General features: G+C 47.7%; 4 protein-coding genes across 5 annotated transcripts; 1 reads left to right on the top strand and 3 right to left on the bottom strand.

Moving 5' to 3' along the window:
* Window positions 1-475: 475 nt before the first annotated feature.
* Window positions 476-1,975, bottom strand: LOC101756912 (reticulon-like protein B9). Its single transcript, XM_004968092.3, has 5 exons — window positions 1,829-1,975; window positions 1,565-1,745; window positions 1,164-1,305; window positions 983-1,052; window positions 476-874 (listed from the first exon to the last, which is right to left on the bottom strand). Exons 1-5 carry the CDS (start codon window positions 1,911-1,913, stop codon window positions 711-713), a joined length of 642 nt encoding a protein of 213 aa, XP_004968149.1. The 5' UTR covers window positions 1,914-1,975; the 3' UTR covers window positions 476-710.
* A 5,184-nt stretch (window positions 1,976-7,159) lies between these two features.
* On the top strand, window positions 7,160-11,095 carry LOC101755561 (L-Ala-D/L-amino acid epimerase). Its single transcript, XM_004968090.3, has 7 exons — window positions 7,160-7,960; window positions 8,786-8,896; window positions 8,987-9,203; window positions 9,356-9,689; window positions 9,836-9,897; window positions 10,398-10,471; window positions 10,770-11,095. The coding sequence occupies exons 1-7, from the start codon at window positions 7,175-7,177 to the stop codon at window positions 10,773-10,775; spliced, it is 1,590 nt and encodes a 529-aa protein (XP_004968147.2). The 5' UTR covers window positions 7,160-7,174; the 3' UTR covers window positions 10,776-11,095.
* A 1,039-nt stretch (window positions 11,096-12,134) lies between these two features.
* Window positions 12,135-13,947, bottom strand: LOC101756502 (protein NtpR). The gene is made up of 3 exons (XM_004968091.2): window positions 13,734-13,947; window positions 12,648-13,612; window positions 12,135-12,542 (listed from the first exon to the last, which is right to left on the bottom strand). The coding sequence occupies exons 1-3, from the start codon at window positions 13,825-13,827 to the stop codon at window positions 12,294-12,296; spliced, it is 1,308 nt and encodes a 435-aa protein (XP_004968148.1). The 5' UTR covers window positions 13,828-13,947; the 3' UTR covers window positions 12,135-12,293.
* A 9,265-nt stretch (window positions 13,948-23,212) lies between these two features.
* Window positions 23,213-26,337, bottom strand: LOC101755156. Of its 2 annotated transcripts, none has more exons than XM_004968087.2 (7): window positions 26,166-26,337; window positions 25,847-26,075; window positions 25,139-25,356; window positions 24,186-24,390; window positions 23,992-24,077; window positions 23,791-23,882; window positions 23,213-23,611 (listed from the first exon to the last, which is right to left on the bottom strand). In XM_004968087.2, exons 2-7 carry the CDS (start codon window positions 25,961-25,963, stop codon window positions 23,352-23,354), a joined length of 978 nt encoding a protein of 325 aa, XP_004968144.1. In that variant the 5' UTR covers window positions 25,964-26,075; window positions 26,166-26,337; the 3' UTR covers window positions 23,213-23,351. The 2 variants fall into 2 exon arrangements, with proteins under 2 accessions (XP_004968144.1, XP_022682299.1); XM_022826564.1 differs by having other exon boundaries at window positions 25,847-26,055.
* Between the last annotated feature and the right edge of the window lie 280 nt (window positions 26,338-26,617).

Below are 26,617 nucleotides of genomic sequence, written 5' to 3'. Positions count from 1 at the left end.
AAGCAAAGACGGGCGCCTGTGGCCGATGTCACGGTGGATGACGTGTCGCCTTGCGAGGACAGACAACGACTGGGAGGCAGGTCAGGTCGCGTGACGAGTCCTCCAATGAGATTACCACCTCCAACCCAGATGAGAATGAGATCACCCCAAGCCAGGGCAACCAGGCGACTGACTGGGTGATGAGGCAGGAAAACAAAAGAGCGCAGCGAATGAAAGGCAACCCCCTGCGTCTGCCTGCCGTCTGCGTGCGTGCTGGTTACCTCAGGCGCACGGAACGCGCCATCTTTATCCGAACCGGCGTGCGTCGCTGTCCATGTCCTCCGGTTCGCCACTAAGCTCGCTCGTGGACCCCGTCATGTGTTCCGCTGCCGGCAACCACGACCATGATCCCCGACCCCGGTCGGAGGTCCTCCTGTCGTCTGTCTCCATGGCGAATTGGCGATCGATGGCAAAGCGAAAGGTAAGAGCAGCGGCCTAAGCGGGGATGGCATTAGCTTTCAGCTCATGTTCTCGACTCTTTGTGCATCTCGATTACATTGAGCACAGACGAGTTGTGCTTATTAGTGACCCTATTAGCAAGCACCCGTTCTTCAGGGTCTAGAGGATCAGTGTGATATCTGTTCTTAATTCAGTTTCAGTTATTGGATCGTCTACACATCAGAGACGGCGCCGTGTATCCAGTCCAGTCGTGGCCTTCCCTGGTCGATTCATCACTTGGCCGCAGCTCCTGCCCCTCTCGGGATCTTCCTGAGGACACCTGAATCCATGTCCGCGAAGTGGGTCCGCAGGTCGTGCACGCCTCGCGCCACCAGGTGGTCCACCTCGTCGTGGTATCGCTCGTACAGCGCCGGCAGCGTCATCGTGCCCAACACCACTGCGGACGCAACATCATCATCATTAGCAGGTTTCTTTGCTGAATAACGTTGTTGGTTTTCTTTCTGAAACTTGTACTGAAAATGATCCGGCTAGCGGAGTTACGTACCGAGGTAGAGGAGCGTCAGGGAGCTGAAGCAGTCGGCGATCACCGACGCGATGTACAGGGAGAACACCGTCTGTTGTTCAACGCATAGGCACATTGATCAAACGTACAGATCGATCAGAACTCAGAAGCATATCTTTTGTAGTTTCTGGTAGCAAACTGAATGGGAGGACTGGCGGCGCACCAGGATGAACATTTTGATGTCCTTGCCGCAAGCGATGTAGTAGAGCGTCTCGACCAGCCTGGATAGCCTTCTGTGCCCGTCTTGGATCGCTTGCCTGGTCGCTCTCTCCGACAGGAGAGTCTCAGGGATTCGAGGAACCGGCCTGCAGGTAATAGAATCGCAATGTTCTTCTTTTAAAAGAATCGCAATGTTCAAAAATATTTTCCTTCATTTCTTTCTTGGGTTTGGAATCGGCAAAGAATTCCACGGGCCCGTTTGAGATTTCTGACCAAAGGCCTGTATCAATAAGCCTGTTTGAAATACAGTAGGCCTTTTCTACGGGCCTTACATTTCATGGGCTTCAATGGACATGCATGGCAGCAATTGGGCTATGAAGAAAGAGACTTTTTGGAAGGGCTTACAGGTTGAAGAATGAGGACGCGTTGGTCCATATGAAGAAGACGAGCATGCCGATCATGGCCGCGTAGCAGACCAGCGTCAGGAAATGGAACTCCGCCACCTCGAACAGTCCCCACGCCGCCGTCGCGGCGGCAAGGATGGCCGCCGACTCCTTCTTGTCCCTCCAGAGGATGATGTCCGCCGCTGCAACCAACAATCCAATAGGTTGGAACAACAGGTTCAGAGTTTCACAGCTCAGCAGGTGATGCGTCTCGGCAGTTCGGCACCTCTGCGACCACCCAGGGCCGCGTGGAGCGTTCTCTCCCTGCCGAAGAGCCTGGGCGCGCTGTGTCCATGCATTGTCGTTGCCATTCTGGTTGATTTTGTGTGATCACCAATGCAACTCAGGACGCCAAGTTCTTATAGCCAGCATAGAGCTCCGGCTTGGGTGATCTACACGGCGTCCGGTGCCTGGGAAAGCAAAGCATAGCTTTGCCTCATGGCCTTTTCTTTAAGATACTTTGTTGTGCTAGTGGTCGTTTGGAACTGGGATCTGATCCAATTCTTGTGATCCCAGATTCAGCCTCGGCAGCTTAGACGTTTATTCAGTTTTTCGTTTCATGTAGGATGAAGCATGCCTTACTTGCGCTGAAAGATGTCTCTTTTCTGTAGGTAGGATATATAACGCAAGTCTTCTCCTTTCTTTGCTGGAGAGTTATTAAGTAATTTTAGGAGCTAATCTACCATGCAAAGCTTGAAAGTTACATCTTTCACTTAGGTACGTACTATCTGGAGGTTGTTTATAATATGACCAATTCAAAAACTCGATTCCTCTGTGAAGGGAAAAAAAATGATTCCTTCAAATCTAGTTTGTACATGTGAGAAAGATTCCACACAATAAACATCTTAAACAAGTACAGGAAAGGGAGCGCCGGAAGAAGGAACGAATCAACTTCAGTAAGTGCTCTTTGAGCAAAACAAGTTCGAAAGGGCGGAGCACGGTTGTGGACTTGTGGTTGCGCGCAATTCAGGCTGCTTGAATAGTATTGCAGGTAAGTTTGAGGAGATGCGCACGCCTTAGTTCATAGGCTCGGGTAGATTTTTCTTTAGGTTGTATGTTTCATGTAATCACAACATCCTTGTAAACTGTGCCGGAAAAAACTAAACAGCCCCTCAAACAAGCGTCGTGTAAATTGTGTTCTACCTATTTAATACAACGATGCGCAGTTCTTCTGCGTATTCGAGAAAAAAAATTTGAGAAGATTCAGTAATATGTCAGAAAATATTTTTTTGGTTAAATTCACCGTGCCTGCAAGAATGGCACAAAGCGTCCGAGTGCATCACACTTCGACCCCTTTTCAGATCGACTGAAAAAGAAACCGTGATCCGTCTGTAATCCGGAACGTTTTCTAAGTTTGTTTAAAAATAAAGGATGGTGCTCTAATCATAAACAGCGAACAAAAGTGTCCAGTTTCCAGATCTGCGAATCGATCGCAGGCAACAAAAGGTGCTGCAACTGCAAGTCTGCATCCCATTGCACGGCCCCTTTGTCCAATGTGCTAATAATATATGCGAGTATTCTTTTCTCTGTCTCTTTCACGCAGAGCCACAAGCTTGAAAGAGATGAGATCGAGAACGATCACCCAAGTTTGTGAGTTGTGGGCCAGGCTAATACGCCATTAGATCTTTTTTCCTGAAAGGTAATATGCCATTAGCAGTAGTTTAGTACAATTGGCCGGTTGATCTAATTATGTTTTTTAATCACCATGATGGCGACACAAAGCTTTGCTGGTTAGAAAACCACGCAAACGACAAGGCGAGATCGGCATGGTGAATTAGTGATGGCAAGTGCTGACCACATGGATGACGGCTGGTGAGTGGTGGCAGGCTAAACCGCTTCAAATATCCGCATCTCCCACCTCCTAATCTTCAGATGCCCAATCAGCAGCCAGTGCTTAGCTCGAGCCTGTCAATTCGGCTAGACAATGCGCAGCCGAGCCAAGGCTACGCAACCTAATTCCGGCCACAAATTATATTAATAAGTATAATCAACTAGTGTCCTCGTCCGTGGAATTGCAATGCATGCAATTCATGCATTCAGAGCTCAAAAGATGTAGGAGTAGTTGTCGCCGCACTGCAGATGAAATCCGATGAAAGGAAATGAGATGGTGCCTTGCGATCTTAATCATGCGGGGTTAGTTGCCTGTTGCCCCCATGGGTGAATTATATTCTCTTCTGGCTTCGGGTAGGCGCGCCCCATGCGTGTTTCCAAGGGGCGGATCGCTGTGCAGTGCCGGCCCTAGCTATTGACGAGCAGTGCATCCTGTCGGGCGGCATCCAAAGTGACCCAAATCCATCGCAGCTAAAACTAATCAGTTGATAGAGACAGCTATACAATCACGGCCGGGGAAAGCGCCTTTGGTAACTTGTACAACCCGTACTGCGATCTTTAGTACCGGATCAAATAATCAGTACTAAAGAGGTATTAAAAAATAAAAAGAAGAAGAAATCCGGCAGGACGTCCGGCCACGCATCCCGTCGGCCGTGCCCGGCTGCCTTGCCACGCCGCTGCCGCCGACATCGGTAGCCCCGTCGGATCCAGCCGGCCGCACCCAGCTGCCGCCGCCACCACGCTGCCTTGCCAGATCCGGCCGCCGCCGGAGCCTGGGCGCGGTAGGAGGAAAGGGAGGGGAGGGGAGGTGCGAGAGAAGGTGAGGGAGGGGGGGAGGGAGAGGGAGGGAGAGACAATACTTGTGCCCTGGGCGTCGCCGTGTCCGGCCCGCAGCCGCCCCCTGCGCCCCGCCACCTCCGGCTGGACGTCGCTCCCCCACGCGCCCACGCACTGTCTTGCACCTCACCCCGCTGCCGCTCCTCACTGCCAGTGAGGGGTGAGCAGAGGGGGAAGGGGAGGGGTAGTAGAGGGGGAGGGCTCGGGAGAGGGAGGGGGAGGGGTGGGAGAGGCAGGGGGAGGAGGCGGTGGTAGGAGAGGGAGAGGGGACGACATGAGAGGATAAGGAGGGATGGCGCGTGAGGGAGGGGGGGAGCAGATAAGGAGGCGCGCTGGGGTGGGTGGGAATGGGGGTTAGTACCGAGTAGAGACTCCACTCGGTACTAAAGGCCCTCAGGCACATTTCCACCCGGTACTAATGGGTGACCTTTAGTACCGATTGGAGCCCCTAACTGGTACTAAAGGGGGTCATGGGGGCTCCTGGGGAACTAGGCATTAGACTCGGTACTAATGTGAATGCTTACATTAGTACCGGGTCAAAAACCAACAGGTACTAAGGATTAGGACCAATGCTCAGTTTTCTAGCAGTGAATGCACCAATAATCCAAATCCCAATACATCCATGGACTGAGAGTCCTAGCGATCTCGAAGGTGATCCCAACCTCGATCTGATCTGGCCACTGTCGGCGAGATTGGATCCACACCGCCGTGGGTCTCCCTGACCACGGCGTCCACGCCATCATCAGGAACACTCCAGTTGCCGCCGACCACCTGTAAACCATCGGTTAGCTTTGTGTCTGTGCTGGTGTCCACAGATTCCCTAGCTCCTGCTAGGGTAGCGCGCCGCTAGGTTTTTAGTTGGGACCTACAGGTTGATCTCGAGTTCCTACTCAGCCCTGTCCTCTTTCGCAGCAAGCTTTTCTGCCGGCAATCAGTTTTCCACCTAGGGTCGGCCGAGGTCCCTAGGGTTGGATTTTGCCTTCCGAACGCGAGTTTGGATGTTTGTTTCTCCCTGTTGCTACTCCGTTAGGAGGAGGCGATGACCGTTGGATTATCATCGAGTGGGAGCTGAGAGGAGGTCTCTGATCTCCTCGGGCATCTCCACCTGACGACAGAAGAAAAAGATGTCATTGTAGACAGCAATGACGAGGTGAGGGAAACTACCCCGTCGGAGTGGTTGGTGATTGGGAAAGCGTTGTCCCCAAAGCCCATCCACATCTTGACCATCTTTCGTGCCATGAAGCCTGCATGGGGAACCCTAAGGGGATGGCGGTGCGATTGGTGGGGGAGAAGAAAGATAACCTGTTCATCACGGACTTTGAGGGACGGGTGGAGAGAGATCGGGCTCTGGAAGGTTCACCATGGATGATTGGCAAGTATGCAGTTATTTTGTAGAATTATAATGCTAGTCTCAGGCCTTCTAACGTATGCTTTGATCGGATGAGTATTTGGGTTCGTGTTCTTAACCTTCCCTTTGGCTGGATGAATGCTAAGAAGTGTGAAAAAGCAGCCAGGTCTATTGGTGTGGTGGAGAAGATTGACACAAATAAAAAAGGAAAAGCTAGCAGCTCTTTTCTCCGAGCTAGGGTGGCGATGGAGATCAACAAGCCGCTATGAAGGGGTTTGTACTTGCGGGATGAAATGCATAAATCCAATGTTTGGTATGGCATTCACTACAAGAATCTACCTTTCTACTGTAAATCATGTGACCTTATAGGCCACTCTGAGCTTGATTGCCCAACGCCGACGCTGCGGGATGTGGAGGGAAAACTACCGTATGACGGGGCCCTGAGAGCTCCTGATGACAAGAAGAAGAAGCTGGCGAGTTTTGGAGAGGCGGCGTCGGAGTTGTATGGCAGCGGTTCCTCTTTCAACTCAAGGGGCAGTGGGCGGTCGGTCTCCCGGAGTAGGACGTCAAGGAACTCGACCTCACATGATGACGTGGGGGATGAGAAGTCTCCCCCTCCTCATCCCAAAGGAAAAAATGTTGTTTCGGGAAAAACAGGAGAGGATGGAGGAGGTAGCAGTGTTGCGAAGGAACCGATCATGGAGGCCAAGAACAGTCCTTCTAAGCGGAAGAGGAAGCCCACATCCAACGTTGAATCACCGGAGGCAAGAACGCCCAACCTTAACATGCCACTGGAAGGAGGTAACGCTCTTATCCCTGCTTGTCTTGTCAATTCTATGGTGAACCAGTTCAAGGGCTTGAGTGAGTTCTATTGAGGGTTGGGTTAAGGTGAACACCGATGCTACTTTTGACACCGAGAAGTACACAGGGAGCAGTGGTGTGGTAGTAAGAGACCACTCTGGTGGGGTGGTAGTAGTGGCGGTACGCTAGTTTGATCATATACCGATGCCCTGACTGCGGAAGCAATGGCAGTGAAAGAAGGCTTGGAGCTCGCTATAGAGTTGAGCCAGGAGAATATTGTGCTTGAAGTGGACTGCCTTAGTTTGAAAATTTCTTTGGAGTCTATAGATGATTCTCGTTCCTCGATAGGTGGCCTTTGGCATGGTATCATGGAGCTTGGTAGGAGTTTTTCTTCTTTTAAACGTGTATGAGTCGGTAGCGAAGCTAACGCGGTGGCGCACTCCTGCGCAAGTGTGCGAGTGTGGTGTCATCCACTGAAAGTTCATGCTTCTAGCTAGACGCTATTCCAGACTGGGTTATAGGTTTAGCGGCCCGTGATTATACTCCTACTCCAGATTAATGAAAGCTCCATGATGCTAAAAAAAATATCAGTCGATAGAGACCACACCCAAGAGTAAATGAGTAATACTAAGCTGCTTCTTTTTTCCTCTGCTGAGGCGATCCGCCCTCCCCATCTCAGCATCTCCCCGCCTCGTCTCGGCCTCCTCGACGGCATCGCCCACACGAGCCACCACCGTTGACCGGCATGCAGTACAGATGCTCATGAGCATTTCCGTGCCCACTGGCCACTTGGTCACCACTCACCAGTCACCAGTACTAGCTTTTGTCTCGTCCCGTCCCGCTGACAGCGCGGGCCCCATATCTCCGTCCAGCGCCGGACACCAACCGCTGCCCTGTACTATAAACGAGCGCTCCAGTCAGTCGCTCGCCCGTCCTCGCCTCCCTTCGCCGCTTCCCCGGGAATCTCGCCGGCCCGGCTTCCGGTCTCCGCTTCTCCACTCTCCAGTACTAGCGGCCATGGACCCCTCCATCTCCTCCGCGTCCTCGCCTCTCCTCAGGCTCCACGGCACCCCGGGCGCCGCGAACGCCAGCCCGCGGCCCAGCCTCGTGGCGGCCGCCCGCCAGCCGGCCTCCTCCGCGACGCCCCTCCGCGCCGTCTCGCCGTCCCCGTCGCCATCCCGCCCTGCCCCCGCGTCCCCCGCCGCGGAGCCGTTCGGCTTCGACGCGCTCAAGGAGACCTTCTCCGTGGACGTGGCGGCGGCCGAGGCGCGCCCGCTCGCCGTGCCCCTCGCGGCCCCCTTCACCATCGCGTCCTCGCGCCTCGACGCCGTCTCCAACGTCGCCGTCCGCGTCGAGCTCCGCAGCGGCGCCGTCGGGTGGGGGGAGGCGCCCGTGCTGCCGTCCGTCACCGCCGAGGACCAGCCGGCCGCGCTCGCCGCCGCGGGGCGGGCGTGCGGCGCGCTCGAGGCCGCGCCCGCGGCGCCGCTCGGCGCGCTGCTGCAGGACGTTGCGGGTGTCCTCCCCGGACACGACTTCGCATCGGTGAGGAATCCGCACCTTCCCTCGTTCGAGTAATGACGGAGTAGTAAAATTTGCCTTCTGCTAGAGTGTGGGTTGACAGGTGCTTGATCTTCGTGAGATAAAGAACGTGTGATTCGCGTTGAAAGGTCTACTATATCGTGGAAATCTTAAATTGTCGAACGTGCTGATCCCGATGTTGATGGGGTCACTGCACTTTGATTGAAGTATAGGCTTCGATGTAGATGGGAATTGCCTTTCAGGCGCTGAATTACGGAGTCACCATTTTCTGCGGCCAGTAAGCCTTTTCAGCCAGTACCCATGTTTCTTTTAGAGGACAATCTAATTTGTTGCCATCCTTACTGAGGTGAGTGGCATGAATTTTGCCATCATGTGAGAGGGATGAATGTCAGAAGGCCTTCAGAGGAAGCGTAACCGAAAACCAAGTTTGGTTATATCCGCTAATATTTGGTCTGGATGGTAACTGGCCTGGTGAGATCGTCCTTGACAACCCATTTAACCTGAAAAAAAATGTTTGGTTAGTTATAAGCTTAGAGCAGTTCGTTCAGAATACAAGCCACTAAACCAACCAGTTTTGTATCCCAAAAACAAAAACCCTACATAAGCATAAAGGTCCTTTCCGTGTGAAAAATCGATTATTTTGTTTAGCTCATGTAGAAATGTTCCGTTTATAAAAAAGACCGTTGAGGAATAAATGGAAAGACAGGCATGTATTATTGTTTGTTTAAGATATTCATACGTGTACTCAAGTGTTCGGTTGCTGTTTATACTTCAAATACAAGATTTACCATTCCAGGTGTATTTGATTGTAACTGTTTTCCAATTAAGGCTAGAGCAGGAGTGGAGATGGCACTGATTGACGCGGTCGCTAACAGCATTCGCATCCCTCTGTGGAGGTTATTTGGAGGGGCATCAGATACTGTGACCACAGACATAACGGTATATGGTTATCTCATCATACTCTGCACTTTATCCAGAAAGTTTATAAATACCTTCACCAAAGTTGACATTCTATATTTCCCAACCTAGATTCCAATCGTGGCCCCAAATGAAGCTGCTCAATTGGCTGCAAAATATCGAGGGCAAGGGTTTCAAACACTGAAGCTCAAGGTTGGGAAAAACTTGAACTCAGATATAGAAGTTCTGAAGGCTATACGGCTCGTCCATCCAGACTGCTCATTTATCTTGGATGCGAATGAGGGATACACAGCTGATCAAGCAATTGAAGTTCTTGATAGACTAAACGGTTTGTACTCCTGCGAACTCTGTGCTACTATATGCACCTTCTAATCTTGCCTCAATATATTGAATTTATTAGCTTTTCGTCATCTGGATATTCCAATCTTCTCCCAGTAGTTCTTCTGATTTATTTTGTTTCTATTCTGCCACTGGTTTCAGAAATGGGTGTGACTCCTGTACTCTTTGAGCAACCAGTTCACAGAGATGATTGGGAAGGTCTCCGAGATGTTAGTATTGTTGCCATGGAGAAATACAAAGTCGCTGTTGCTGCTGATGAAAGTTGTCGGAGTTTGCTTGATGCTCAGAAAATAATAAATGGGAATCTGGCCCATGTTATTAACATCAAGCTAGCAAAATTAGGGGTTCTTGGAGCCCTTGAAATAATTGACGCTGCAAGAAAAGCCAATGTCGCTTTGATGATTGGCGGTATGGTGGAGACTAGAATCGCTATGGGCTTTGCTGGTCACCTAGCTGCTGGGCTTGGTTGTTTCAGGTGTGTTTGTTGTGAAAGTATGAAATCATTTTTTACATTGTGCTTAGGTTGCTCCAGCCAGCAAATTGAAAGAAATATTACTTTGTTCAAGACCTTATATATGTTGAATGGGCCGCTAAAATTGTTCTTGAAACTTATGGATGCAGTTTTGTTGATCTGGACACACCCCTTTTACTGTCGGAAGATCCAGTGTATGGCGGCTATGAAGGTAGTCTTACTCTCTGCACAAAACTCTTTATATGTCTGCAGTTCCTTTTTAAAGACAGTAGCTATTGCCGACTACATTCATGTCTACTTTTATAAAAAAATGGGAAACTACAGTTGTAGGTCCAGTAATGGTTTCAGGCCCACAAAGATTCAGTAATGCTTTCGTTTCTGTATGATGTGTCATGTGTTTTTTTCCTGGACTCAGCTTGCTGAACCCAAACCCTTCTGTATCTCAATTTTTTTCATTTGAGGAAACTACTTATGTCGTGAAAAATATGTAGTGTTATGTTCAGGTGAGTATTGTTATTCTGAGCTATCATCTCTTCTGCCATTATGCTCCTTATATACTCGGATTATTTCATCTATTGTAATATTTATTTCTTGATGCCGCTATCTTTGTTGAGGAATTGCTCCTTTCAAGCTGCTGACCTTCATAAAAAAAACCCTCAAACTGTGCCTCTAGTTTATAGTTCATATGACTCATACAAATTCTCTCGCCAGCCTTTGGACCTCTGTACAAGTTTACAAACGCCCGTGGCCATGGTGGTTTCCTTCACTTGGACAACGATGGGTCGGTATGTCACAGTTATCCTTGTTGCTTAGTTACACTCTGTCTTCTTGTAAAAGTATTGTGTTATTCCCCTTGTTTCATGTGGAAGCAATGGTTTTTTTTTTTTGCCTGAACTGGCAATGTAGCCAGCTGCAAACATTGTTTGGAGCTGCAGTAAATTCAAAACTCCTTTGTCATATACAGTTACAAATGTAAATGTAAAGCTCTAATAGTAGCATTTCTTAATTTATCTAGTTTTCTGTTTTTTCCTGAGCGAATAAAAAGTTTAGTAGAACTCATCAATCTATATGAAATTTTTGCAGAAATGAAGATGGTTAACAACGGATTTGTCAGTCCTGGAGCTTCATCGAAGCATTGCAGCTCATGACATAACTGCATTGTTCCATTGGATGACCATCGTTGTAATTGAAATCAAAGGAGCAGTAGCAAAGCATGTAGCCTTCAGTTTGCTGCTGTTGCAAGTCCGGTCAGGGCTATAAGCCTGTAACATTTGATCAGGATGTAGATAGTATATTTATAAGGCTGTTTCAGCTGGCATTGTTGTTATCAAAATATTCCAGTAACTGCTATGCAATAAATATACCTGGTTGTAAATATTACATGCAGCCCTGTTAAGCTTTTGTTGTTCTATAGCTTTTCAGCTTGAGTAAGGTGTGCTTTTTCAAAAGGAAAAAAAAAAGGTTTGTCTTGATTGTGCTGAACGTATGGAAGAGTTGCAGCCTGCCCTGAATCCCTGATGCTTGCTGCCTTGCACTTAGGATTGCCTTGCAGAAAGATTTGTGTCAGTGTTCGGACTATTCAGTAGCATTCCTTTCTTGGTGGCGGCTGAGGTGGCTTGGTTTGGACATGTGCCGCGGCAGCGCATCTACCTGTGAACCTGTCCGCCATGCCTGCCGGGTTCATCCTACCAACTTGAACCTCCCACAGTTCTAGCCGGAGCTAAACACTCCCCCAACTGGCCTACAAGTCAACAGCTTTTTAGTGTGTGCATGCCAGTATACCCGTGAGGTGATTTACTCCTTGTCTTTTGATCGTTGCATCTGCCTTCAGTTTGTGCGTCGCTGTCCTGTACCGATTGCAATAAAATCCCCTCCAAATTCACTGTGCAGTTGCGAGGAGAAAACGTTTTCTTGACCTGCATCACCATTGTTTGTGTGTACGAGCACTGCTTGCCGTAAAAGTTCAGTCCATGGGGTGGCTTCAAATATTACTGAATTTGTACTGAATTTAGAAAAGCAAGCAACTGTATAGTACTGCTTGCCGTATGAGAGAAGGTTTAGAAGCAAGCAACTGTACAATACTGAATTTGTGCCTGCATAACAAGTCAACCATCCGAGATTTTGACAGGGTTAGCTGCCATGGCAAACTTGAACTGCAGTGTACGAGTACTACCTGGCTCGAATTCTCGATGGCTAGACGTAGACAAGATGAAAATACGGTATCAGACGCTCTTCCGAAGTTCTAATTTGGTTACTCCGGATGAGAATGACAACTCTTATTACTGACAACGGCCAAACATCACCGCTCTCTCAGTTCGTCACCTCGCCTGTTCGTCAACCGTCACCGCTCTCTCAGTTTCAGGAGATGATGAGCTCAAGTCTCGGAGCTGCGTTCCAGCCGGTGCATTGCGTACAGACGCCAAGTCAAACAAGCAGGAACCCAGAGGAGAAACCGCAACACTTCTCGAACATCATGGCGTTAACATTAACCACCAAAAAAACACTTGCCTTTGACGCTCGATTTTTTCATGCTAATACTAATAACATCAGGACGCAAATTAAACAAGCTCCCGAGCTGACACGGAGGACACGCTCCCGATGGAGTTTTCACTCACGCAGCTGCAACGCCTGCAGCTTCCTGTCGAGCACCTCGGAGCAGATCCTTCCCATGGTCTGATAGAAGGAGGCGAGGTCCGAGAGCTGGTCCACCGTCATCTCCGCCATGAGCGCCCGCGCCGCCGCCTCCCGCCCGTTGTTCACCTTCAGGCTGTTGAGGTACCCCGACGCGTTCCGCACCGTCGCGCCCATCTGCTTCAGCCGCTTCTCCTGCTGCACGCTCAGCGACGCCGTGTTCGACTGCAAATCCACGCACAAAGTTAGCTCGGACTTGGCTTCGTTCGCTCGTTGTCGCGAACGTGATCGACGAAACGACCGACGTGCTCGGCTGAAAGGTTGGCTTACCTCGAGGAACTCGGCGCCGGCGTCGAGGTCGCGCGGCTCCGCCGGCTTCGTGCGGCCGCCGGAGAGGTACATGTCCTTGGCGAGGGAGAAGCTCCGGAAGATGACCCTGCGCCGCCTCTCCATCTCCTTGTTCAGCTTCGGCGACGTCGGGACGGCGCTCCGGGGCACGCGCGCGGCGGCGAGCTGCTTCTCCTGGTACGCGACGACGGCGCGGACGAACTCTTGGTAGGGCCTGGCGCAGCCCGGGTAGTCGAACTCGTCGGAGCCGGGCTTACGCATGCGCTCCGGATGGAACTGAAGGCCCATGATGAACTTGCCCTCCGCCGGGTTGTACGCGTTCGGGTCGTAGAACCCCTCGATCAGGCCGTCCGGCGCGAACGCCATGGGCACGAACCGCTGCGCCAGCCGCCGCACGCCCTGGTGGTGATAGCTGTTCACCATCAGCTGCTTGCCGCCGTCTTCGCCGTCGGCGAGGTCGTCCGCGAACCACTCGTGCAGCGGCGTGCCCGGGAGGACGCGGATCGGGTGGCGGTGCCCATCGTAGTCGCCGTAGTTTATGTGCTGGACGGCTTCGCCTCCCAGCTCGTGCTCGACGTCCTGGTAGAGCGAGCCGCCGCAGGCGACGTTGAGCACCTGCGAGCCGCGGCAGATGCCGAGGTAGGGGATGTTGCGCTCGAGGCAGCGGCGCGCGAGGTGGAGCTCGATCGAGTCCTTCTCGTGGTCGATGGCGGCGTCGCTCGGGTGCAGGCGCCGCACGGCCTCGAGCTGATCCGGCGAGAGCGCGCTGCCGTCGCCGTCGCCGGCGTCGGAGGACTCGTAGAGGGAGGGGTCGATGTCCTCGCCCTCGCAGAGGAGCACGCCGTGGATGGGCTCGAACGAGTCTAGCAGCGTGTGCACGCCGGCCACGCGCGGCACGATCACCGGCACCGCGCCGTACCCCACGATGAGGTCCAGGTGGTACTCACCTGAGAGGACACAAACCACACACATATGCGGCCATGCAGGCGTCAGCCACTACCGTCCAGGTCGAGCCATCCATGAATTTCTACTAACGAATCAATCAGAGAAGGCTAAAAATAAACTCACCGACGAAGTCGACGAACTTGTTCTTGCGGACGGTGCGGCGGGAGACGATGAGCACGCGGGGGAGGACGCGGGCGAGGTCGGGGGAGGAAGACATGGCCGCCGCCTGCAGTCCGAAAGCTACCGAGATCGTGCTAGCTTGCCCAGCGATTAGCTGCGGGCTGCTGCTACCCTTTGTGGAGAGTTCTTGGTTTCTTGGATTTGATGAGACGGGGAGGAAGAAGGGTGGTGGGTATTTATAGAAGGCGATCGGGAGTGTGTAGCTGTACGGGATCGGTCTTATCACGAAATCGAGTCTGAGCCCAGCGTTTCTATCCATGGCGACGTGCGTAATCCCGGCTCCGTCTGGGCGCCGCGTTACAGCAGGTCAACTCTGTCCAAGGTCAAAGGGGGCAAGTGCGATATTGCTAGCTACACACCCAAAAATAAAAGTCTGCATGTTGTCAAATCCAATGGCGTTGGATGCCAATCCAGCAGAGGCGTAGTAGATGGTAATGGATATAGGCCTTATCGATCTACACATGTAAAATATATGGTACTATTCAATTACTACTACCTTCACAATCTTTTGTCTAACGAGGAAAATTAAGGATGTACTTAGTGTAATCTTTTCATGCCATTCTGTTCGTCGCCAGGAATTGCCATTCATTGTCGATGCTACTAATTGACGCCAATAGACGGTAAATCTTGATATGGTAACAAATGAAGAGGTTGCAAATTCTAAACTTCCACTATACTCTTCCCTAACTTCAATTATATGCCAAATAAACTTAAAAAATGCTAGGTTAGCGGAATAGAAACTTGTGGAGATTAGCAAGCATAATTTTAGGGAATCGTGTTTGGTGGTATAACTTTGGTACATTTGACATACTAAATAGGTTTAGCTGTAAGGGTAAAACAAAGAATAGGATAAGAATGGTAATGCAACTCGTGAATGCAATGCATAGGGAAAACGTGGGATTTTAAAGCATACTTTCGTGCCAGAAATAGTGGGGAGAGGTTAATTGCAAACACCCACTTTATTAGTAGATGGCATAACATTAGCACAGCTAAGCAGCCTGTGGATGGGGCTGCTCTATCAGCTGCACACACTCGTCCAATTCACTAATCTTATCGGCACACTATTTCAATGCCATGGAGGTGACGATGGTGTTTTGTTTAAAATTCCCGTGTGTAGCCGAACTGAGCAAGTCAATGGATTGGAGGTCGGAGGGTCAAAGGCCAAGAAGCATATGCTTGGGAAGAAGCATGTGCTAACTTTGGTTCCACTTGATTTTGACAAATTATCCTTTGTTGTTTAAGTGAATTTTGACAAACTTGTGCGCACTCAAGATCCCTAAAATAGGGACTAAACTCCACCAGCGTACTGATATTATTGGAGATGTGCAAAGGAAAAAAAATAAGCATGTGCCAGAAAGAAGCATGTGCAAGCTTGGTTCCACTTGATTAATTCTGACAAATCATCTTTATTTTTAAGTGAAATTTGACAAACTTGTCTGTACTACTTCAGACCTCTAAGAGATGGGGACTAAACCCATCAGTCTACTAATTAATGGAAATGCAACGGGCATAAATCGTATGGTAGTGAAGAAGCATGTGGTTCGTACTTGCACTTGATTTTGACAAAACCCGTGTTCCTGTACGGGCTAATATTTTTAAAAGTTATTAAATCTGACAATTATTTATAAATTAAACTCCTAGCTAATAATTAAAATTATTTACCTATTACTCTCTCATTTTTTTCAATACTTCAACATAATACTTATGTACTTATCTTTATCCGGTTATGATTGATTTTCAATTAATAATTACTCTGTAAACTTTTTGATCCACATTCACACTTTTTTCATTTTGTATCGCACCTCCATACATTGTGTTTAGCATAAAAATCTATATTTTTCATCAATTCCTCACATACATGTATAAATGGTCTAAATGGTGACACTCATCATATGTATGTACTTTAACTTAACTTAGTATCTCTATATTAATAATGACATAAATAGGTAATTTAGAATCATGTATTAGTTTACTTTTGGACATTTCTATATGATGCACATGAAGATAATTAGATTAAGATTTAGGTGTTTACTTTATTATGTTATTTTTAATAACGGCGTACGTGGGTAACTTAGATACAAGTTTAGAATGACATTTTAAATTATGCTTTATAATGATATGTATGAGTAAACTGGATGAAGCTTATTAGGTTACTTTAGATTATTTTTTATATTTGCTAACCTTAGTAATTTAAATATAGGATTAGAGTTTATTTTTGAATATTTTTGTAATGATAGTGGTAAGCAACTTTTTAGAAAATATAATAGATCAATGACTATGATTATTAGAGTTTACAGGATTGATGTTATATGTTTTTGATTTTTTTGAGAATTTTTATGGTCTGTCTTTTTTTTTCTAGCGTGTCTCGTGGGAACTAATGTGTAGTCTCCAATGAAAAAAATAAGATCACATTGCTACGAAAGTATTACCATGAGCTATATTTCATTTGTTAAATATTCGAACACAGTATTTATATAGATATATAATTATTATCTTCATATCCATTTGTGATATATTTTAGTTAGTATTACCCTATAATATTTTCATCCACATTTATAATCTTTAACTTTTCACTTTGCATAGTAAGTACGCTCTATATCTTTATAAATGGTGACACACATCATGTGTATATACCTTAGTTATTATATCATATATCAATAGTGTAGGAAATAGACAATTTAGACTCATATATTGCTGTATATTTTTAATTAAGATGATTGGATTCAAATGTAGGGTTATCTCATTTTATTTTTAATAATGGCACATGTGGGTATAGATGCAATTTTAAGGGGTTACTTCAAGTTTTTTTAAGTATTATTGGTGGGCAATTTAGTTACTAATTTAGGAATTATTTTAAATATTATTTATAATGGCATGAGTGGGTAATTTTGATGAAGATTAGGGGGTTACTTTAGTTAATTTTATATAATAGCAGAGATGGGTAATTTAGATATAGATTTAGGGGTTACTTTAGGCTACTTTTGTAATGACATTGGTGGGTAAATTTTTAGAAAATATAATAGATCTAATGGCTATGATGATTTGATTCTACTGATTGATGGCTAGATGTTTTGCTTTTTTATAAGAAATTTCTAGGATTTCAGAGTGTCCACCTAGAAATCCTAGGTGGCTTCACCTGGAGGCTTCAAAAGAAGCCTTCAATTAGTAATAGTAAAATTATCCTCGCTGTTCAAATAAATTTTGATAAACTTGGCACTTGAGATGTAGATAGGAACCAGACTCATCAGCAGTTCAGCACACACTAGTTAGCGGAGGTTGAAGCAGTTGAGCACACACTAGTTAGCGGAGGTTGAAAGGACAATGATTACGCATGCTTAGCAAGAAGCATGTGTTATTTGCTCGTAATAGTGACAAATTAGCCTCGTTGTTTAAGTGAATTTAATTTCGACTAATCTAGCTAGAGTGGTTGGGGTCTTGGGGACCTCTAGCTAGCAGATGGGGACATGACAACGCGGATGGAGCCGACGTGTGTGTTGGGTGGCCGGGTGGTTATCCAGGGGAGGCTGATACGGCCATTGACTTGCTGCTGATGTGTCCAGGCGCGCATGCGTGAAGGCTTAGCCCATCTCGTCTTGCCTTGCGCTTACTCCATTAATCGCCTTGTCACCAACAATCCATGCAGATTTGCCCTATAAGGATTCGTCCTTCTGGATGAAGGTGAACCATGTTCGGTCACGCGGACCGTGCGCGTCATATATTATTACTATATAATCTGCGTATACGTACAGTGAAAAAAAGTAGTTAAGAGTCTGGCCATTTAGTAGCTAGGGCGCAAATACTTAAAGTTGGAGAGTATAAGCTAGCTGATTAGCTTTTGTCCTTAATCAGGCCGCATGAAAGTGTGTCATCATCACAATACACCATTTCCATTCCCTGATATAAGAAATGCACATCACAATTCACGAGAAAGGCTTGTTTGTAAAAACTATCGTGCCACGCGCGTATGCATGCGTGTAACACGGTGGACACACACTAATGTGATTGGAACGAATGTGTTCCGTGGGAAGCAGTCAAGACTCCGGTCATTTGTTATATATTAGGGCCTAAACGCATGTAGTTGGCGAATATTGTTGATCGATTATCTTTTTTAGTTGTCCTTTAGGTCGTTTGAAAGGGCGTCAGGATGCACCATTTCCCTGAAATAACAAAGAAGCATCTATCACGATGAGTAAGGTTAGTTCGTAAAAAGTATTTTGGCAACGCGCATAAGCATGTGTAAGAGCATGGGACACGAATACACGATGGGCACACTGTGATTAGAACGAGACCTCCGAGCTAGTAGTAATTATAGCACCAATAATCACGAGTCGACCTTTGATCGACCCAGACATGCATGATTCATACGTAAAACGCTAGAAATGGCGCGTAATCAACGTCGGCGTCCTGCTTGAGCTTGACGCATGCTCAGGGAGAGCCGCATGTGTTCCCCTGCCGATCGAGTTCAGGGAGAGCCAGCGCCAGGCAGCTGGGTCCGCGTGCATGGCCGACGCATGCCCGGAGGGGAGCCACGGCACCTCACCTGTGGCCGTTGTTGACTTGTTGGCGCGCGCGGCGAGAGGCCAGTGCGGTGTTAATTTGGTGATGGGCATTCAGGCAGGAGGCCCCGACAGGGGGTCGGCCCCGCGATCCAACTCCAAGAAAGCGGTGGACTCGCTGGAGCACTCTGCACGTAGCCCTTGTCGGGGAGGAGGTGGTATTTGGACTGCATCTGGAGCGAGCTTCATCGTTTGCCGCATGGCCCGGTTGCCATCTAGGGGAGGTCCTCCTAGGACGCTTCAAATGGGGGATCATACTCCACTACTCAGCTTCTACTGCTCATCAATTGCTTGTCTTTTTTGACAAATATATAATAAAAAACTAGAGAATATACAGGAAAGGAGGAGCTTTTTTAAACGATCCTTGGAGATTCCAAGAGGTACCATGAAATAGGAGTATGATTTGGGTGGCGCATGAGGTGGCAATCTGAAGTAATGATTTTGCTACCGCTACCTTTAATGGCAAGTTGTGATGTACATCCGCTTAATTCTTCATAGTGGTTTTGCAAAAAAAGAAGAAGCTATATTATAAAAAAAACTAGCACATATGCAAGGAAAAAAATGACAGCTTTTTAAAATGATCCGTAGAGATTCGAGAGGTACTGTTCGGGATAGATCCCAGTACCCACAAGGAAGATAGAAGACGGACTCCTACTAGTAATTCTACCGGGACTCATACAATTTAATCCTACTAGGACTCCTCCTTGTAACCGACTAGTAATCCCGCCCCCTACAGTATATAAAGGAGGGCAGTGGTCCCTAGATCGGTAGGCGAAGACCTCATAGAACTATAACAGAGGACCAAATCCTCAATACCAAACAACACCTAAGCGTAGGTCACAATATACAACACCCCAAACAGGACATATAGTATTACGATACTCTAGTGGCTCGAACCTGTATAAATATGTGTCTTGTATCCTTGCTTTTACCTTCAGGTCCGACGATCCTCCACCAACCAATTTACTAACTCGAGATACCCCTCGGTAGACTGCCGGGTATAAAACACCGACATCTGGCGCGCTAGGTAGGGGTGATCGTCGAGATCATCGGGTGAGCTTGAGGGACCTCATCATCAAGATCAATCTACTCGACAAGAAGCAAGTCGCCGAGTCAGAGTTACGAGCATACAAATCTACACCGAGACAGAATTGATGCGCTCCGCGTTCCAGTCGAAGACTGAGTCGGTTTCCGCCGCAGGCTGCTGCATGCAGCTCGTTGGTCAAAGCAGAGGCAAATCTGATTCGAGTTGGGAGATCAGGCAAACCAAGGGATCCACGCTATAATTCCCAAGATGACAAAAATATGTTACGATCGCGTGGGGATTGAGGCAAATAATCAGCTCCGACTACTCTCTGTGAAAAGCAATTTGGAGGGATTTGTGCTACACGCACATGGAAGGCTACCACAAGACCTCAAAATCAAATCATAGCCTAACGTACATAGAAGATATACACGAGCATTGCTACCCGACGTCCGGCTGCATCAAGTCGCCGACAACTATTTTGACTACTCGTCTCGACTAGAAAACTACTCGAGGACGGTCTACTTCAACTACTCATCTCGACTAGAAAACTAGTGGAGGGCGGGCCTCATACTGTCGACAACTAGTCGGAATGGACTTCGACTAGTCAGCTTCATCAACGACCATCGCGGATTCACGACGACCGTCACGACTTCGTTGACAATTGTCCACGAATCAAGCTAAGTCATTTTTTAATTATTTTAGATAATTTTTCTAGCTTGTTTTCCGCATGCAGGGCAACGCGCCGAGTACTTTTATGTGTATGCCTCTCGACAGAAATTACCCTCTAGAGCTACACTTTATTAATTATTCCTGGGGCATGTTAACCGACAGCTATGGGCTTGGTACACCGAATTATGGAGGCTATAGCTACGGGTTTTCTGCACTGAGTTCTGGAAGCTCCACCACAGGCTTGGTACACCAAGTTAGGAGGCTCTGCCACGAAATTTGGTGCACTGAGTGCCGCAGGCTCACAGCGGCTACACTCTAGTGAGGCACAAATCCTATGCGCGGCAACACGTGCTCTTTTCTCCAAAAGGTAGAAAAAGTCTCAACGACTACTTTAAGCGCAATCGCGCTCTCTTTTTATTGTTGCAATGTTGAGTACTTATTTTCAATGTCTCCTCTTAGTGGTCGCTAATCTCCTCGAGCAGAACACACCTCAATCCGTGAAAGCCTCGGATCTTCTATCATGACTAAACGGATGTGTACACGAGATAATGATCTCAGACGCGTAGCAGCAGTACCAGTACACATACATGAGACAAAGATCTCACACGCAATAACAATAGCTAAAAGGGGACTGAGAGCCTAAACGTAACAAGCTAACTACTCGGGAGAAATATGACCGAAACAAGAGTATGACATACAACATTTACATTACATTCATCACTGAATAAATTTCAGTAATTTCAATATTCTACAATATGCTACATAATGTATGCATCTTTTTTTTAGTCAAACTTTAACGACGACTCTCCAGGACACTCAACATACGTTCAATGGCTCCGCTAGCTCCCAGGCTTGAGGGCTAAGCGCCCAATACTACTTGGAACATCTCCAATGAATCAGCTAGCTTCCAAGCTCGGGGGCTAAGCGCTAAATAACTACTCAACGTGGCTTCTACGGCTCACCTGGCGTATCAGCTCGGGGGCTGGATGCCAAATGACTACTCGAAAGACGACTTGCGTGAAAACTAAAGATCCTCGAATTGATTATTTAATTATTCCAAGGCTTGGGACCTGATAAGCTATACCCAACGGTTAATTTTTTCAAGACGAAGAAATAAGATTTAAGATTTTATTAACCCTCAGCCTGATTCTTCGATTTAACCTAAGACTCGGGGACTACTCCATATGGAGTGTGACTTCCGCCACCCTCCATCACATTCCAAAGATGAAGATTACAAAATCAAGATGACCAAGAGCTTGAGCACACCATGGACTTTGAAGATTCAGCCAGACAGAGTACTCAAGAAGCACAAAAACTACTCGGCGAGGATCTGAAAAGTACTCAAAGACTGCTACATTCGACTATGAAGCGCTCGGGGGCTTGTCAAGGATAGATCCCCAGTACCCGTAAGGAAGGAAGAAGATAGACTCTTACTAGGATTTCACTGTAATTCTACCAGGACTCATACCATGTAATCCTACTAGGACTCCTCCTTGTAACCGATTAGTAATCCCGTCCCCTAAAGTATATAAAGGAGGGCAGGGGTCCCTATATCGATAGGCGAAGACCTCATAGAACCACAATAGAGGACTAAATCCTCAATACCAATCAACATCCAAGCGCAGGGCGTAATATACACCACCCAAATAGGATGCAGGGTATTACGCTACTCTGGCAGCCCGAACTTGTATAAATTTGTGTCTTGTGTCCTCACTTTTATCTTTGAGTTCCAGATCCGACGATCCCCCATCAATTAATCTACTATTTCAGGATACCCCTCGGTAGGTTGCCGGGTATAAAACATTGACAGGTACCATGAAATATAATTTAGGTGGCGCGTCAAGTACCGATCTCAAGTTATGATCTTCAATAGCTAGCAAGTTGTATGTACGTCCGCCTAACACTTCGTGGATGGTTTCGCAAAAGAAGAAAGCATAATAAAATAAACTATATAATAAAAACTAGGACATATGCATGGAAAAGAGATATTTCTTTAAACGATCCTTAGAGATTGAAGAGGAATAATTTAGGTGGCGCGTCAAGTACCGATCTCAAATTATGATTTTACTACTCTTGTCTTTTAATAACAAGTTGTAATGTGTACGTTTGCCTAATTCTTCATGGATGGTTTTGCAAAAGAAGAAAACATAATAAAAAAACTATATAATAAAAACTATGACATATACATGACAGAAGAGCCTTTTTTAAACGATCCTTAAGAGATCGAAGAGGTACCATGTATGAAATATGATTTAGATGGCTTGTCAAGTACCGATCTCAAGTTATGGTTTCACTACTCCTACTTTTAATAGCAAGTTGGATGTCCTTCGGCCTACCTCTTCATAGATCGTACCGGAGGAGGGAAAAAGAAAAGAAAAATCTTTATTGTTGGTGAAAATGCTCAAGAGAAATGGATTTCTCTTCAACATCAAAATTTCTCTCTGTTCGCTTGTGCTTATTTTTTTCTTACCACGAGTGCCTGGCTAATTAGGTTATGTTTTTAAGATGGAAAAGAAATGGAACTTAATTGTACGAGAATCTGGTTTTGTTTTCTGAAGAGAAGACCAGCAGGATTATTATCAAACTAAAGCTCTCTTCAGCAATGTATTCCTGTATGTTACTATTGCAAGACAAAGGTTTGAATGAACGAAAAGGAAGTTCCGGAACAAAGGTTCAATTCTTCCGGACGCCCCAAAGTTCTAGCAGAAGCACAGAACTCATGATCGATGCGTCACCCTGGCCAAAGTCTGGCTGCCCGAGAGGTTGAAAGGCCAATTTGCAGGTGTAGAGCGTCGTCACCGGTGACGCCATTGCTCAACGGACAGGGAGAGCCAGCACCTACACTCGTGACACCGCGCGGCAGCTACTGCGTCCGTAACTGTCATGCAACTAAACGCACGCTCACGGGCACGGGCCGCACGTGCACACACGAGACGACTCCCCGCGCCTACTCGTCACTCTGCTCACCTCAGCACCAGTACACACAAAGTCGTCGCTGCGTTTCCTCACTTTCTTTCAACAAGGACTAGTCACGTACTCACGTTTTTCATGTAAACACCGTACCAACTGACATGACATTCTATACTTTTTCTGCTACATTTTGTCCTGAAAATTTCACTGGAACGAAAAAACATTGAAAAAACGACTGGATGAACACTTTGAGATCTCGGTTTGTCTCACTGAACGCTACCTTCAGAATTAGTAAGATAAAAGAAGAAGAAGAAGCACATATTACATTTATGTGTTCTTGGTTGCAGTGTACTAACAAATCGTGCATGTGACTGAACAGCTGAGCTTTCACTGAACCAATCACCATCTCCTGCTGGGCACGCGCCGGGCGGCGAAGAACCGGTGGTCCGGGTGGTCGGCGCGCAGGAGCCTGAGCCATGCATCGGCGGCCTGCGCGAGGGACGCCGCGAGCTGCCGGTCGCGCCAGCCCGGCGTCCACGCCGCGCCCTTCAGCTTGTACGACGCCATCGCGAACGTCGGGAGCCACTTCGCCGTCACGGGCGTCCTCGCGCACGCGGTGGCGGTCGCCGTCGTCGGTTTGAGGCCGTGGCTGCTATCGCCTGAAAACGATGGCCAAAACAAGGGCAACCAGATGATTATTCCTGAATGCTGAATCGATCATGAATTGCATGCAAAGCTGGAAGGTTTCATCATCAGCCATCAGGGTCTGCACTCAATGCAGATCGATCGGTGGTGCGATGTCAGTGATGATTTCTGATCGAAAGGGTCGCGGGCGCACCTGCGAACTGCGTGGAGAGGGAGTGGTAGGTGAGGAAGCACGCGTCCAGGTCGCGCAGCGTTGGCCCCGTCGGGATCCGGTATATCGGGTACCTGAAATCATGAGCAGCACGATAAGCTTCTGTCAGCAAAACGATTTCTGAGCAACCGTGCGACGGAGATCCTCCAGCTCAGGGTGTAGAGTGTTCTACTACTCCCATACCATGCGACGGAGATCCAGCTCGCAGGCGACAGGTCGCAGCTCCTGAGGGTCTGCAGCTCTGGAAACCGCTTCGCGAGGCTGCAAATCTGCACCGGCCATGAACAAGTGTGCGGTGTCAGACATTATTCAGAGTTTCAGACAAGCAAGACTGAACTTGATGTATGATGGCTGATGAGTGTCTGTGTCAGACATGCCTTGTCGGCCAGCGGTTCGCGTTGGTAGGGTGACTCAGACTCGAAGAACTCGAAGAGGAGCTGCTCGTGGCAGCTTCCGGATTCGCCGTCGTCGCTCGAAGCTTCGCTGCCGCTGGAGCTCTCGCTGGTTTCCTGGGCTGAGGACGCGTTCGTGCTGGAGCTTGTCTCATGCTCCAGGTCGCTGTCGCTCTCCTCTGCACCCGTCCTGCGTTGGACATCAATTTCAGCAACATCAGTTGGGTTAGTTGGCTGCCATGAATCCGCGACCACAAAAGGCACATCATCCTTGTTTCCTGGCTGTTCTTTGCATACGCATACGCTTGCACCTATCAGTATTCTAGGTACCGTAGGTTGTACTACCGAAAAGAGTATCGAGATGTCCCAAAGAAGTTTCCTGAGTGTGCTGACGCATTCAGAAAACAAAACGTCTACATTTGAGCATCCCAAATTGTTTCTGAAGACAGTTCATCTTTACTGCTAAAATGAGGAACCACAACAAAGTTTTGATAAATTAGCTAATGCTATTTGCTCACAAAATTCAGGTCAATGTTCAGAAATCACTACTTTACTCAGTAGGCCTTCAAGTTCAAGAATCAAGACTGCCTTGTCTTTGTGTTCCCTTTACTTGAAACATTGGTCACTTAAGCGGATAAACTACTGCACTTCTTGTTCCCTTTTTGGAGGAACAACATGTGCTCTGAAGCAACGTGATGTCAAATGTACTTATACAGCACTTGACGTGTTGGTCATGGGCGAGTTTTCAGTAAACTTAATCTACATTCGCTGAACTTAATGTAAGAACAATGCTACCATTGCTTCAGCTTGCAGCTAACAAGCGTTCTGAAGAAGCAATTGGTAGCATTTGTTCTTCAGAACACTTGTACTATGCATCAGGTAATGCGATGTTCATCATGAAGGAGCATGGTGACTTCATAAGGATAATCGTGTATTACCTGGAAGGGCCGGTTTGCCTCCTGTATCCGCCGTAAAGCTGGACTGCAGATAAGTAAGGGACGTAGTACTGAACAACGCCATCGCTGCAACCATTTAGAACAAGAGGTACAGCAGTGCCGTATGCGCTGCACTCCCTGAATGCGTCCCAGAGGTCTCCCAGAGTGAAGAACGGCAATGAATCATCTGCTTCTGATTGACTCCAACCTTTCACGCCCTCCTGTAAAGACCACCAAACTTCAGAGTTGCGCCTACGGACCATTCTGATTTCTGAATGTGATGTATAGAACAGAAGCAGGTGACGAACATCTGAATGGCTACAATACAGACTGAACATCTTCTCTATCAATATGTGCCGGACAGCAAAGCTGTTGGCGGGTTAGAAAAAAAAAATACAGACTGAACCGCATCTTCTCTGTATTGAGAGGGCCATTCTAGCTGCAACCAAACTCTGAACTTGGAAGGCAGTTTTGTTCAGGCACTGTTTATCAGAAATTGAACGAACAAATCAACATAATCACCGCTAGAAAAATAATCTTAACATAAAAAGGTTCTGGACAACTGAAACTTGAGTTAAAATTCCCTGTAAACTGTAATGTGACTAATCGCAAGCTTCTGGACAAAGAATGTTCCCTGTAAATTCTGAATCTAATTTCTTTGTTGAATCAAGAAAAGCCAAACTATAAATTGAAGAGGTGTATGGCCATTACCTTGGAGGAGGAGCTCGGCGTAACCACAGGCGTGGTGGCCTCGAGGAATCTCTCCAGGTTACACCGTCTCGCCGGAGCATCGCCAGCGTCGAACCTTCTGCCGCAACCCGCAGCCATCTCCGATCTCCTCCCCTAGCCTGTGGAATCGAGGCTTGCAAGTGATATCTTCTTCTCCTCTCCAGGCGACGTTGGATGTTACAGGGTGGTTTCTGAGCAGTTCAATTACGAGCTGAAACAGCTAATCTCTGCTATTAATAAGGCCAGTGGCTTCCAAAAGTGGCGCGCGTGCGCTGGAGCCGGAGGGGGATAAAAATTTAACCTGCGTAGAGCGCGAGATGGCGACACGTGTTGAGGAGCGTAGAGCAGACGGCGCGGATGGGGTTGGCAGCGCGGGAGGGATTGGACCGGCCTGAATCTGGGCGGTGGAGCAGGCCATGGGCGGCGTGCTCCGGTGAGCCCGTGGGCTTTAGTTTAAGCGCCTGGGTGAAGTGGAAACCGGACGCCGGGCCCACTGGCCAGCGGTCAGCACTTTTGTCACGACCCTCACCTCGATTTCTGATCACAGAAATGGATGGACGGTTGCCCTTGAATATGACTCCACTACTCAATAGATTTTTTTGTAATTAAAAGTGGAAAGGCACATGGGGGGTGGCCTTCATGCGCCACAAGAACCTAATTCATGTGGCATTGCCAATATGCTAATGCATGATTAGACATTGGATAGTTTATCGTTGTACGAATGATTCGAGGAACTCCTTTGAGAAATTTGGA

This window comes from Setaria italica, chromosome V (genome assembly GCF_000263155.2).
Source record: "Setaria italica strain Yugu1 chromosome V, Setaria_italica_v2.0, whole genome shotgun sequence".
NCBI classification, from domain to species: domain Eukaryota; kingdom Viridiplantae; phylum Streptophyta; class Magnoliopsida; order Poales; family Poaceae; genus Setaria; species Setaria italica.
The sequence above is the reverse complement of the archived record's forward strand: the minus strand, read 5'-3'. Positions and strand labels throughout refer to the sequence as shown.

Excerpts from the sequence above, each read along its gene's own strand:
- LOC101755156 (XM_004968087.2), bottom strand. The coding sequence starts at position 25,963 with ATGGCTGCGGGTTGCGGCAGAAGGTTCGACGCTGGCGATGCTCCGGCG. Across the intron at positions 24,391-25,138 it reads AGGCAAACCGGCCCTTCCAG|GACGGGTGCAGAGGAGAGCG; the intron begins GTAATACACGAT and ends TGTCCAACGCAG. Across the intron at positions 23,883-23,991 it reads AGCTGGATCTCCGTCGCATG|GTACCCGATATACCGGATCC; the intron begins GTATGGGAGTAG and ends TCATGATTTCAG.
- LOC101755561 (XM_004968090.3), top strand. The coding sequence starts at position 7,175 with ATGCTCATGAGCATTTCCGTGCCCACTGGCCACTTGGTCACCACTCAC. Across the intron at positions 7,961-8,785 it reads CCGGACACGACTTCGCATCG|GCTAGAGCAGGAGTGGAGAT; the intron begins GTGAGGAATCCG and ends TTTCCAATTAAG. Across the intron at positions 9,690-9,835 it reads GCTGGGCTTGGTTGTTTCAG|TTTTGTTGATCTGGACACAC; the intron begins GTGTGTTTGTTG and ends TTATGGATGCAG.
- LOC101756912 (XM_004968092.3), bottom strand. The coding sequence starts at position 1,913 with ATGGCAACGACAATGCATGGACACAGCGCGCCCAGGCTCTTCGGCAGG. Across the intron at positions 1,746-1,828 it reads GGCCCTGGGTGGTCGCAGAG|CGGCGGACATCATCCTCTGG; the intron begins GTGCCGAACTGC and ends TGTTGGTTGCAG. Across the intron at positions 875-982 it reads CCTGACGCTCCTCTACCTCG|TGGTGTTGGGCACGATGACG; the intron begins GTACGTAACTCC and ends TTGCGTCCGCAG.
- LOC101756502 (XM_004968091.2), bottom strand. The coding sequence starts at position 13,827 with ATGTCTTCCTCCCCCGACCTCGCCCGCGTCCTCCCCCGCGTGCTCATC. Across the intron at positions 13,613-13,733 it reads CAAGTTCGTCGACTTCGTCG|GTGAGTACCACCTGGACCTC; the intron begins GTGAGTTTATTT and ends GTGTCCTCTCAG. Across the intron at positions 12,543-12,647 it reads CCGGCGCCGAGTTCCTCGAG|TCGAACACGGCGTCGCTGAG; the intron begins GTAAGCCAACCT and ends GTGGATTTGCAG.